The sequence below is a fragment of the Xiphias gladius genome, chromosome 1, assembly GCF_016859285.1.
Source record: "Xiphias gladius isolate SHS-SW01 ecotype Sanya breed wild chromosome 1, ASM1685928v1, whole genome shotgun sequence".
In the NCBI taxonomy this organism is placed as follows: Eukaryota; Metazoa; Chordata; class Actinopteri; order Istiophoriformes; family Xiphiidae; genus Xiphias; species Xiphias gladius.
The window spans coordinates 11,092,671-11,104,678 of NC_053400.1; the positions used below are offsets into that span (position 1 = coordinate 11,092,671).

Below are 12,008 nucleotides of genomic sequence, written 5' to 3' on the forward strand. Positions count from 1 at the left end.
AAAATCTTAAAAATCTGGCAGCACAGGCAAAACACCTGTAATAAATAGACAACCAAATGACATCCCATCACTTGCAAAACCTTCTCTAAAGCTGTCCACATCAAGTTTAAAAACAGTTGTTTGCAATTGTCTTAAAAGGAATTGTACCCTGAAGTCAATTCTAATATTAGGACAAAACTTGTTATGAGTGTTTTTCATATTGTGTTACTTACAGGCATAGTCTGTCCACCATGCAAGCTGTTAATGGCGGCCTGCGCTTCTGCGTGGCTGGAGAACTTCACAAAGGCACAGCCTGCATATACAGAAAGAGAGAGAAATAGAAGGGGAGGGGCACAACATCAGGGAGGTGGCCTTGGAAATAGGGGGAAAACACCATTCATTACCATTGTTTTCATGTTATCTGGTTTGTAAATATATTCTGCCATTTGTGTGTTCAGTGCATAACTCTGAATAAATCAGTCTAATTGTAGTGAAGGCATTAGCTGCGTGGAACATCCTGTCCCTTGCCCATTTCTAATTCCACCCCCTCCACTTTGGAGAATGGAGCCAAGGCATTTACTATCCTGACTTGTTTGTGATTATTAATCTGTTTAATATTTACACATTATGATTTGTGTGCAGTCACTCATAAAAGAGATTATGATGACAAAGGCATAGTATTATAATCTGCCTATCTAACCGAATCTTTGCTCGCATATAATTTCAGATGGAGGGGGGCTTTGCTCAAGGGGCTTTCAAATCATCTTGAATCTGTTGTGTAGTTAATGCACAAAAGGAAAAGTCAACATAAAAAGTTGGCTGGAAGACAAGGGAACGAGTGTTGGCAGCAGTGTATTGGAGCCTCAATGCATTAACATTTCAAATGATATTAAAAATGAGTCAAGTAGATAATAATAATGCACAATATGTGTTTTTGAAGCCTACATATCCTAACCATATGATTAAATAGTGTATCAGTGTCTAAGTTAGGACAGGCACTAAACTACTATAACATAAAGAGAAAGCTAGTGAACTGAATCACAGTGGAACTGAAAAGTGGTAATTTTCCAAAAGCCATTAAATTAAACAGGAGCTATTTCTCTAAGCTTTATGGTCGTCATAGACTGCAAGAGATATTCTGTTATGTCCTATTCTTATCTTTGCCTTCAGGTAGCTCATGTGTTAAGTCAAGAGATACCTAATTAACAAACTTGTGGATTAATTCTGCCCCCTATTCATTAATTGAGTAGCACCAGTGTCTTAGAACCAGATAGGCTTTTCCAGAGTTCAATCCCTGGTTTCTTGAGAACTGCTGATAACTTTTAAAACGGTTACATGTGTTCATATACATTGATTCACTCTGCGTTCCCAAAGTAGTCGCGATGATTGATTTAAATTACAAACACTGATGGGTAGACTCAGGAGATGTTCTGTTTTTTCAGTGATCTATTCACTTCTACATCTCAGGTGTCAGCTTTTGCTTCCCCGACATACAAATTAGTAATTTCCTGACAAAATCAAAAAGATTGAACTGAAGGACATGCAGTATGTGCACAATCAGTGGAGAACAATTTCCACTTTTACCTGAGGCTTTCCATCCACATTCCTGCCCCACAATAAATGGTAAGTAGTTGAAACTGTTGTGTGCGGAAATGTGGTGAGTAGTAAAGGCCGTGTGTTTTCTGTACTGTCAAATGTCCTCAAAGCTGTATAGATCTACAGAGGCAAACAGATAAGTCAAAGAAGCCTTTATTTCTGTCACAGCGCTCTAGCACCCTTTTACTTTACTTAAACGCCCCTCCAGGTAGAGGCAGGAAAGGTTTGTTCAAGCGAAATGCATCAGCCTACTGTGTGCCATTTTACTGAAACTGTCTCTGAAGGAACAAATGCATTTAAACTTTGTAGTTGAAGTAATAAGGGGCAGTTTGTTCTCGCTAAAGCCTTTTGGGTTTATAAGGCAAGATAACTTGCCGTTGGTTCACTAAAAAGGCAGATATTACGCCAGGGTCCCAGTGACCCCGGTCAATCAGCCCAACCAGAAAGACATTCAAAACTGCATGGCTTGGTTCACACCATCAACGGAAAAGTCATGCCGAACATACAATGTCCTCAAATTTCTCCATCAAGAAACATTGCTGTAGCCTTGATGCTCCTGACCTAAAAAAAAAAAAAAGTTAAGGGACACAGAGCACAACATCTCAAAAGAATTGGAAGTGCTACAGCCTCATAAATTATAGTGCACGTTTGAGTTTTTGAATTTGATGGCTCAGAATGAGTTGGGGGGAAAAAGGAAAAAGAAAGATTGTATTGCTTTCAAGCGAGAGGATCTGCGCTGCCTTTTGAATTCCCGGGGTAATAATATGTATGCATGAATTCCATCCCACTGGATGGGTGACATTTATAACACAACTTAATTATAGACCTAAAAGCCATCTCTCTATTATTCCTGACAATTCGGGGCTCTATTCAACTCTGGCAGCAAGTGTTGCACTTTGAAAGTACTTTGAGGAGCAGCGCCAAAGAGAGATGGATGTTAAACTTCTCGGCCTTTTTATTGGGTGAAGAGGGGTGCTGAAAAGCCTCTGAGTAGCATAAATTTACATCAACAGGGGACAAAGCCTCCATCATGGAACAGATAGCACTGTCAATTTCAAGGTCTGTCTCATTCAAATTACGGGGACCTTATCCCAAGCGAGGCGGCTGGCAAAATAATTTGCCATAACATCCCGTAATGATTGCGAAGGACTGTTGCACAGTGAGTGATAGGACCAGATACCTACATATGAGACCGTTGTTTCGTGGTAGCATTCATAGTTAACATTACTCTACTCTTCTCTATTTCGTAGCAGGGAAACTTGAAGAAAAGGGAATGATCAAGCCAGTGATAATAGAGACAAATACCAACACAGGAAGCATATGGCATGTGAAGAGAGGAGAAAGAAAAAGAGTTGAGGTGTTGAGGTGCAGGAGGGTGAAAAGGACCAAAAGTGCGAATGAGGGAGAAAAACTAGCTCCTGTCTGACACAGCAGCACCAGCCTTATTTCATTTTATGTGCTGTCAATCAGCTTGAGGCATCTGAGCAGACAGGAAGAGAAGGAGCTGGAGAGGCAGGGAGAGACAGTGAAAGAGGAAACAAGCCACGGAGAAAGAAAGGTAGTGGGCTGGTGGGGTGACGCAGAGCAATAGATCCAGGATTAACCGTGAGGGGAACAGATGCAGACACAGATATGCGTGTGCTTCAGTATAGCAAGCCTTTCTCTTTGATATACTCTGAAAGCTTGCACCTTACCAACCTCTTTCCTTGCCCTCCCACACATTCTTTTCACACATTCATATGCTTCATATAGGAGAATAAATTATAGTCAACAGAGATAAAGAAAGAAAGAGCTTCCAAGCAATATCATTGGCGTTATCGCTCCAAATATGGCTGTGAGACAGGCACCCATCGAAGGATGATTAGGGAGCCTCTCGCACTCTCAGAACAATCCCACCTGCATCGCACATTTCCCAGCCATCTTTAACCTGACCATGCTCTACTAGCTACATAGCACATGTGCCACAGACATGAATGCGTAAGCTTTTCCTGAATGCATGCAAATCTGCCGCACGGTGAGTGACAGCAGCAAAACCCAGAGCCTGGCTGCTTTATTTACAGTGGGGCATTATGGTCCAACGGTGTCTCAGGGGAGGGATGACGGGAATGTGGGAAACAAACATGATTACACCCCTCCACTTTTCAGAAAACAGGAAGCGGAGGAGAGTGAGGAGAGGGGTGAGCAGAAAGAGGAGGTGTTGTGTGATGTATTTGTTGAGTACAAGCCTAGGGTGAGAGGAGCTACTGTGATGAAGAGACAACATAAGAAGAAGTTCGGGAGGGAAAGAAAAAAGGAGTGAGAGGTAGAGTGCGAACAAAAAAGGGAAGGGAAATAGAGAAAGTAGTGAGAAAAACAAAGTGGCAGGAATGAGGTGTCAGAGCGTGGTGACAATGAGGTATGAAAGATATGCAAGCGAGACACATAAGAGGGGGTGAAAAAACAGAATGGCTGAAAGGGAGGAGGCAGAGTGTATCACAGACGATGTCAATGAGTGCACAGCGGCTGAAGCATTGCTCTAAAAATGTGAAGAGAAGAAAGAGAAAGAGATACAGCATGCATACAGACAGACAGGGATTAAGAGGGACAGACAGGGGGAAAAAAGAGTGGGAGGTGTGTGGGCTCTGACCCTTACTGGCCCCATCAGGCCCTCGCAGGACGGTGCACTCCTCGATCTGGCCGAAGGTCTCGAACAGCCGCCGGACGTCATCCTCGCTCTGCTGCTTGCCGAGCATTCCCACAAACAGCTTCCTGTCTTCTGGATAGGAAGAGGGGAAGGGAGAGGGAAAGAGGGAGGGTGGAAGAGAGGAGAGAACAGACAAATGCTACAGCTGATGGCACCATTCTGCTGAGCTGAGAGGACCCCCCCCCTTATCAGCAGTCTGCTGTGTTGAGCCAACACTACTGGTGCTGCTGCTGTTGTTGTTGTTGTTATTGTTGATCTTACTGTCGTGTGGTGTGCCACCACACCCTGGTATGAGGGTGAGATACAGTATATTCCCGTTTCGAGTGAGCTATTCAAGTCTGCCACAGTGATGTTTGATGCAGATGATGTTTTGAGCACGGCGGGTTTCAGGTAAAGGTAGAAAGAGAGCGGGAATATTTTGCTCAGGTAGACAAACTGTTAGATCGTCTGGATGCTTAAGTCACTAAGTTGAAAGAGAACGGTGAACAAAAACATGGTATTACATTTTCTCATCACCAAGGCCGTAGGAATTGCAATAATCAGGAGTAAACTCTGTGTCAGAGGTGTTTTCTGCTGGCACTCACATTTCTGCAGTTTGAATGATTGTGGGGAACTTTAAGTCAGGGGGCCACTTCCCCATACTTTGAGAAAATGAGTCAAGTAAAATTTAAAAATGTACGAATCTGTGCATGGTGCGGTGTTGGCCACCCACAAATAATGGATGAAGCTTTCAGTGTAAATTTGTTTGTGGATACGTATCAGCCAAAGGTCTGCAGATTTCTCATTTTTCAACTGCAATTGCAACAAATAAAAAGTAGAATTTGCTAGGTTCACATAGTGCAATTCAGAGAAAGAATTTGTCGTCCTACTATTTTGTGTGCACATTGCATAATTTTATATAAGTTGTTTTCAAATGAAAGAGTAAGTGAGTTTTTTTTTTTATAACTGGTTTAATTAGCTTGCTTACGTTTTATCATCATGAATAAATGACTTTATTTTTTTGTCAAATGTCAAAAACAGAAAAATGTAACTATTAGATCTACATCCTACTGGATATTTAATAGAAGAAAATAACATTAGAATAAGTAACTTGAAATCAGATTAAGGTCATGGGTGAGTGGTCAAGGAAAACTGTTAAAGTGAGAAAGCAATCCCCACTGTACAGTCTAAATGTTGGCTAAATCTCGTCTGATTTTATTATTTGGGCTGACACTGAGCACCGACTTTTCCCAATTTCCCAACCAATATTCAACAGTGGTGGAATCAGCGTGGTTGCTCCTTATTAAGTTTGAAGGGCATTTCCACCTACACAAATATATTCATTGCAACTGCATGTCATAGTTGCTTCCTGAGCCCCAGAGGGGGGCACTCTGGTTCAGATGTATGGGCTCTATACCACTAAATTTTGGCCAGTCAGAAAGCTGGATTTTTCTAATTAATCTTCCCGGTGCTCTGGCATTAGACAGAGCATTCATCTTCTTTACATCTTTTACATTATGCATCCCCTATTCTGCTGTGTTGTGGAATGAAATGGCTACTAGCAAGAACCCATCGCCAGAACTGATGGAAAGTGGCAGGAAGAGGAAGAAGAGTTTATTGGAAATGACACTGTTGATCTTCAGCGTGAGTCATTTGACTGGTAGCGAGCGGGTGAGGAGCAGGGAAGAGCGGAGGGCGAGTGCATCACCTGGGCCTCGACAGATGTGACGCCTCCTGTACCTGCCAGGCCCCATTAGATAGAGCTGTTCTAAAAATAAAGCACCAGGGCTTCCTTTTTGCATCGGGGAAATCGGATCCTGTTCCCTTCCTGTAAATCAGACACGTGCCTAATACCTGCTTGGACACACAAATGAGCACTTGCATAATCAATAAGGCCATGCTGCATGGTCTCTGCTGCTGGTGCTTTTGCTGAGGTGTCAGTCCATGTTCCTGTAGGCACACCTCACACAGCAGGATTTCTGAAACCCACCAGCTGAGCCTGATTGTACCGCTCATTACTGTTCCTCCTCCCTTGGAGCTCCAGGGTTTTTTAAGTGAGTGAGAACCCTGAGGAGATCGCCACAGAGATAGCCACTGATACTGTCGACTGAGATTTAGCAAAGGCCGACAGGAGGACAGACATCTAGCTGGATATTGGGCATCAGTGGAGGAGTTGCGTATCTGTGAAGTCAGCCCTGAACAGGTGTTAGATAGAAATGAGCCTGACCCCTGTCTCTGCCAGCAAAGGTGAAACAGGCAACAGCCCATCCAGAGGCACATGTGACTTTGCCATGATCGTCCCCTCCATCTCTCAGATTTTCACTGAGGTGTCAATGTTACAACTTAAATGGGCAGAGTGCAGTTTTACAGGCCTCCTGCAGTGTGTTAATGTTTTGGGACAAAAGTCTCTTCTCGGTCCTGGCCCGAGGAGATCTAATGGCGGCTTTACAAGGCTAATTAACAAGCCATGAGCGAGGTAATGAACTTTCCAAATGTGCTGGCAAACGCAAAAATAAATTACACCCCAGTGAAGGCATTAAAAGGAAGTGTGAGTGTACTTCAGAGCCTTCCTTTGGGAGATCCACAGTGAGAAAATGAATTTGGAGCTGCTATCTTTTCATTGCCTGACCTAAGAGTGTCTCAGTCGGCCCACTGCATGCCCTGGCCAGAGTATAGATTGCTATTAATTAGTCCACTTTGCACCTGTCTCCAAAGCAGCTCTTATTGGATTTTGCAAGTTCCCGCTCATCTCCTATGGCCACTTGCAAGCTTTAAATTGGCATTTTATGAATATAAATAAATATCTATCTTGTAATGCACCCTCTGCACAAGTAGATGACTCCATGACTCCAAAGTGTTATCCATTAAAAGTGGGGAGTGGAGAAAAAAAAAAGAAAAGCCTACTCTTCTCTAGTACAGTCGTGCATTTGCATTAAGAGGGGTTAGGGCCTTCCTATGGAACTGACTGAGGATATATAAGTATGACAAAACTCATTGAGCTGACTGTTTGACCTCTTTGTACTTATCTCTCATTGAGAGAGGCTCATCTTATCCCTCTAACAGAGCTGAGCCACACAGCTGGAGAACATTTGAGCTCTACTGCACTTCTCTGCTCTACTCTGAAGAGACCTTTGTAATCTGCACTTTGAATCCTTGGCGCTACTTAAAAAAAAATGAATGTGTGTGCATGTGTTTGTATAGTAGTTAGAAAGTCTGGCTAAATAATTTTGATTTCCTTTTTTTATTGCATCCGTCTTACATTTCTGCTATATGTTTAAAATATAATTAACAGCAGATTCAAGGATGTATATGCTATTTAAAAATTGGTTTTGGTGTATGGCAGTGTATATATATATATGTGTGTGTGTGTGTGTGTGTGTGTGTGTGTGTGTGTGTGTGTGTGTGTGTGTGTGTGTGTGTGTGTGTGTGTGTGTGTGTGTGTGTGTGTATAGATATATATATAGATAGATAGATATATAGATATACATACACGCATACATACACGTGTGTGTGAGTGTGTGTAGAGGTATTATTTGTATATATGTATATGTGGGTGTGTACTGTATGTATATACCGTATGAATGCCGATGCACAGGTAGCAAGTTTTATTGCAGGCTTCAGCCAGAACACATATACTTGCTCTCACTCACACAGTCATACACACACCTTTTTTGTTTCCCCCAACATCTCATCTCCTGACTGAAGGTGGGAGCAATTGAGTGGAAAATGGTTCCATGTCAGTCTCCAGACATGTCCAAACTGAGGTGGCATGGGGACAGCCCCATTTTATGAATGCAAATAAAAAGGGAGATCAAAAAGTTATCAAAACACTACAGACATCTGACAATTGCTTGTCTCAGGAAGCCTTTTCATTTCAGCGCCTGGTATATTAAAAATTAATGGATTTTGCACAGACGCCATATGCTGTCAAGATTGATGCTTCTCTCCCTGGAATAAAGTGCTACTTGTGTTGTAGGCTGCAGTATATGTATACATATAGATTGTGCTTTCCCTTTCCTCTCTTCTTTTTTGTCTATCTATTGCTCTCTCTCTTTCTTCCTCTTTATCCTTTATCCTACCTCACCCTACTCTTTCTCTCCAGGCATAGAATTAGTTGCTGTGAAGTCTACTTCAAAATTTTCTGCTTTTGTTTGCCAATAATGGAATATTTTTCTTGAAAGAATTACTCTCCTGTTCCTGTGTCATGGTAAATATACTCTTTTTTTTCCCTTTTCTCTTTTTTTACGATTCTATCACTTATTGCCCACTGGCAGTCGTCAGGGAAGCTTGGTAATAGTAAGTGTTCAGAAAGCATGGACAGCTGCATCCAACGATAAAAGATGCCTGCTAGGCCGCTTGGTGCATTTCAAATGCAGAATAATGTTCCAGGCAGCACAACAGAGAAGTTGTGCTTTTTACGGACTCATTAGAAAAGCCTGACGCTGGTACGCTGTTCCCTCGGAGGCCTGCCACCAGACACACTCACACATGTAGCCATACAGAATTTGTACACAAAATGTTGGGAATAGATTCTTATTATTGAGTTACATTTTGTTTTTCATCATCTACTACATATCCCCATTGTGTAGAGGATAGCAGAGTCTGTTTGGAATCAAAAGGTGCCATTTGCTTTCAGAATAAGCTTTTATTGTCCTAAAACCACTTCTTGGATACATTTGTTGTTGTCAAATACAGTCTTTTGTTATCTAGCATTATTTTAACTTTTTAGATCTGGAGTTAATAGTACTTTGGCCACAAACTGGCCTTAATTTCCCTTCCCCAATTAGCTCCAGAGAATAATTCACCTCTTACAAGCCTCGTGTAGTTGTAAAACTCAAGAAAGAAATATTGCTGAAAACAGTTAATTAATTGATTAATCATTTGTGAGACAAGCAATCACTAATAAAACTAAATAAAAGGGTAGCTATTAATGAAAAATATTCATTTTTGGACTTAATAAACATAGCAAATACAGTGATGCTGCATAGTGAGTGCGGGACAATTACTTGCTATAACAGCAATGAATGATAAGGATGACTGAAAAGTATCTACAACAAATACATTGGGAATAAATGGCTGTCAAAATGGACCAGAGAAAAACAACAGAAAGACAAATGGAAGCACTTTAACTCAAATTTCTGATGCAGCATAGTCATACTGTACATACATCTCACATTGTGCAACCACTGGTCAACATTAAAAATATGCCTACAATCTTTCCCTAGCCTGGGAATTGGCTCAGAGAGAGAAAGCCCAGATGGTTGATGATTTCAGCCGGTACGGTATTTCAAAGTAATGTTGGAGTTAATGGATTTTTTTAACTTAACAACTTTTGTAATGATATTTACAAAGTCAGTATGGATAGGTGGATGAAGGTTCAAGATAGCAGCCTGACACTCGGCGATGAATTCAGGGAAGTAACGCAGGATCTCAGACCTCCTAGTGTACATGGCAATGTTAGCAGTGCTTGTACCAGGGAGGCTGCTAACATTCTTAAGTTGCTTCAGTGTTATGGACTTATTTATGTTACAAATGTTAGCTGTTAGCATTAATATAAACTTTTTCAATATAAACTACTTTCTTTAGAACAAATGCAAAACAAATGGGATGAAAATCATTTGATCTAATATTAATATTTTAAATAAATTGATAATAATATTGCTTAATGGATATTTAAGTACAGTATTTATAAGGGCTCCTGAATTATATTATACACCCACTCGACTACTGTCTTTGGTGAGATACAGCAGTTTTCCTTTTTGAGTTTAGCAACTGCAGTTCTCTTTTTGTTTTCTAAATTTATGTAATTTTAGAATTAAAAAATGCTAAAACTTGTCATTAAGTGTTAATAGGCACGGTTCAAGAACAGTGTTGAAGTTAATGTAGAAAGTGTAAAGAAATGTAGTTAGTTGATTGTAAAACAACAGGCATGATGTATCTGTGTGTTAAGTTATATTTCTCAACTCTCACAATCATTCCCTTTGCCTTTAAGCTTTAATCTTCAACTGCTTAATAAGCCCAATTCTACATCTTACTCATGTTTAGTTCCTAACCAGCTAACAGAGGTAATTAGACCCCATCCCAGTGATAATGATGTGCAACCAAACACTAAACCTTTCTGCTGCTTGTCCCAATCTGATGTATGCAAGTGGATTACCCAGTATAGTGAGGTGGTAAATGGAATAACCAGAGGAGAACAAACAATCACATTGTCAGTGTATCAGGCACGATGAGAGGATACAGGCTTTGTGTTTGTAAACGCATTACTCATACCTCTAGAGCTGTCACATCCATTTACCCAAGAAAGTGGGAGGGGTGCTTTAAACCTTCTTGTATGCATGATCAAAAACCAACACGGAACAAATGAGAAAACTTGTGAGAAATGGCCTGTTGTGGCCTCTGTCCAAATATTTCAACTACTTTTTTTCTACATTAGAAACATCTTCTTTAATGGCTAGGCCCAATCATGGAGCTCTGCAAAAGAAATAATTTAAATCAATGTCTTAACACCTTCAGTTAATATGCTGCAACGGTCAGTGTTGGAAATCCCTGCATTCTTTTGTATGTCCATGTGTCTCCATGTCTCTGTGTGTCTCAGTGTATTTCTCAGCACACACTTATCAACCGCTGGCAGGGTTCTTCTTGACTTTTCAGAGTTTTGCATGATCATGTCCAGAGGCACAGAGGGATCTTTTGGCTTCATTTGCATGTAAAGTGGAGTGCGCTCCTCTGTGGGCGTGAGGTGCTTCCAGACAGCCCCTCCCCTGTGGCCTGCCAAACTGAACCAGCCAGCAGCCCTCACTCTTCCCTTCATGCTGAGGTGGGGCATGGCAGCACAGTGTGCAACATCTTAAGGTCCTGTCAATCTCTCCTCTGCCCGACTGGGGTCAACCTTCTGAAGAGCAGCAGGTTGGCAAGGACAAACACGACCCATTCACAAAGCCTCCCCCCAGCCAGACAGACAAATGGCATGGACAAGATATTAAAAAGGCTCACACAGGGCTACTGACTTTCAGATACAAGGATTGCAATGCTGCTGGCACTGTATAAGTATCCAATAAAACAAAAGTAGGGGGAGCTAATAAACAAGTAGCGTAAGAAAACTGTGTAGACAAATGCACTGTGAGTGGTACATTTTGAAAAAGTCGATGTTGATGGAGGTTGCTGGATTTTTTGAGAGAGTGTTGAAACCATCTTATCAGAGTTAATAAAAGGAGAGGGTGTTTCTGGCTGACCCATCATCTCTCTTCTCATCAGTGTGGTCTCCAGTCTCACAGCAGTGGCTAGAGGAGTGGGACCTGACTCCAAGATTGTGTTTAGATAATGGCCATCTCCAATCATAGATAATCTGGCCCCATCTTTTCTTCACAGACACAGCAGCAGACAAGGTCAGGGGGAAAAAGATTCCTGGCGAGGCAAGGAGGAGATAGGGATGGGGCGGCTTTGAGATGATTTACTGCTGTGATTCACTCAGCTGCCTCCATCACCCTCCGTTAACTTTCTCATCCTGTCGTCTCTTCCCCTCTCGCTCTTTTTGTCTTCCATCTCTCACTTTCTTGCATTACTCCATGGCCCTTGTACTGAATCCCCACCTCGCTCTCTATCACTCAGTTCATCTCAACCCTTTGCACTGCAGTACCAATGAGACAAAGAGAGGGAAAAGGAAAGGATAGAAAGAAGGATAGAAAGCAAGCAATAGAGAAAGAGAGAGTACGAGATGTGTCCCTTTCCTCAATTCTGCCCCTTTTGGATTGAAGCAATTTGATATATA

The 12,008-nt window shown here is 41.6% G+C and overlaps 1 protein-coding gene across 17 annotated transcripts in view; it reads right to left on the minus strand.

Annotated features, from left to right (window-relative positions):
• Nucleotides 1–12,008, minus strand: part of celf6 (CUGBP Elav-like family member 6) — a 127,351-nt gene that overhangs the window by 21,947 nt on the left and 93,396 nt on the right. For 15 of the 17 annotated variants that reach the window (XM_040133779.1, XM_040133744.1, XM_040133716.1 and 12 more), the window contains 2 exons: nucleotides 4,202–4,330; nucleotides 213–292 (listed from right to left, as the gene is read on the minus strand). In XM_040133779.1, coding sequence (XP_039989713.1) covers nucleotides 213–292; nucleotides 4,202–4,330 — 209 coding nt within the window. The remainder of the gene's footprint in view (nucleotides 1–212; nucleotides 293–4,201; nucleotides 4,331–12,008) is intronic. The other 2 variants (XM_040133825.1, XM_040133753.1) reach the window with 1 other exon arrangement.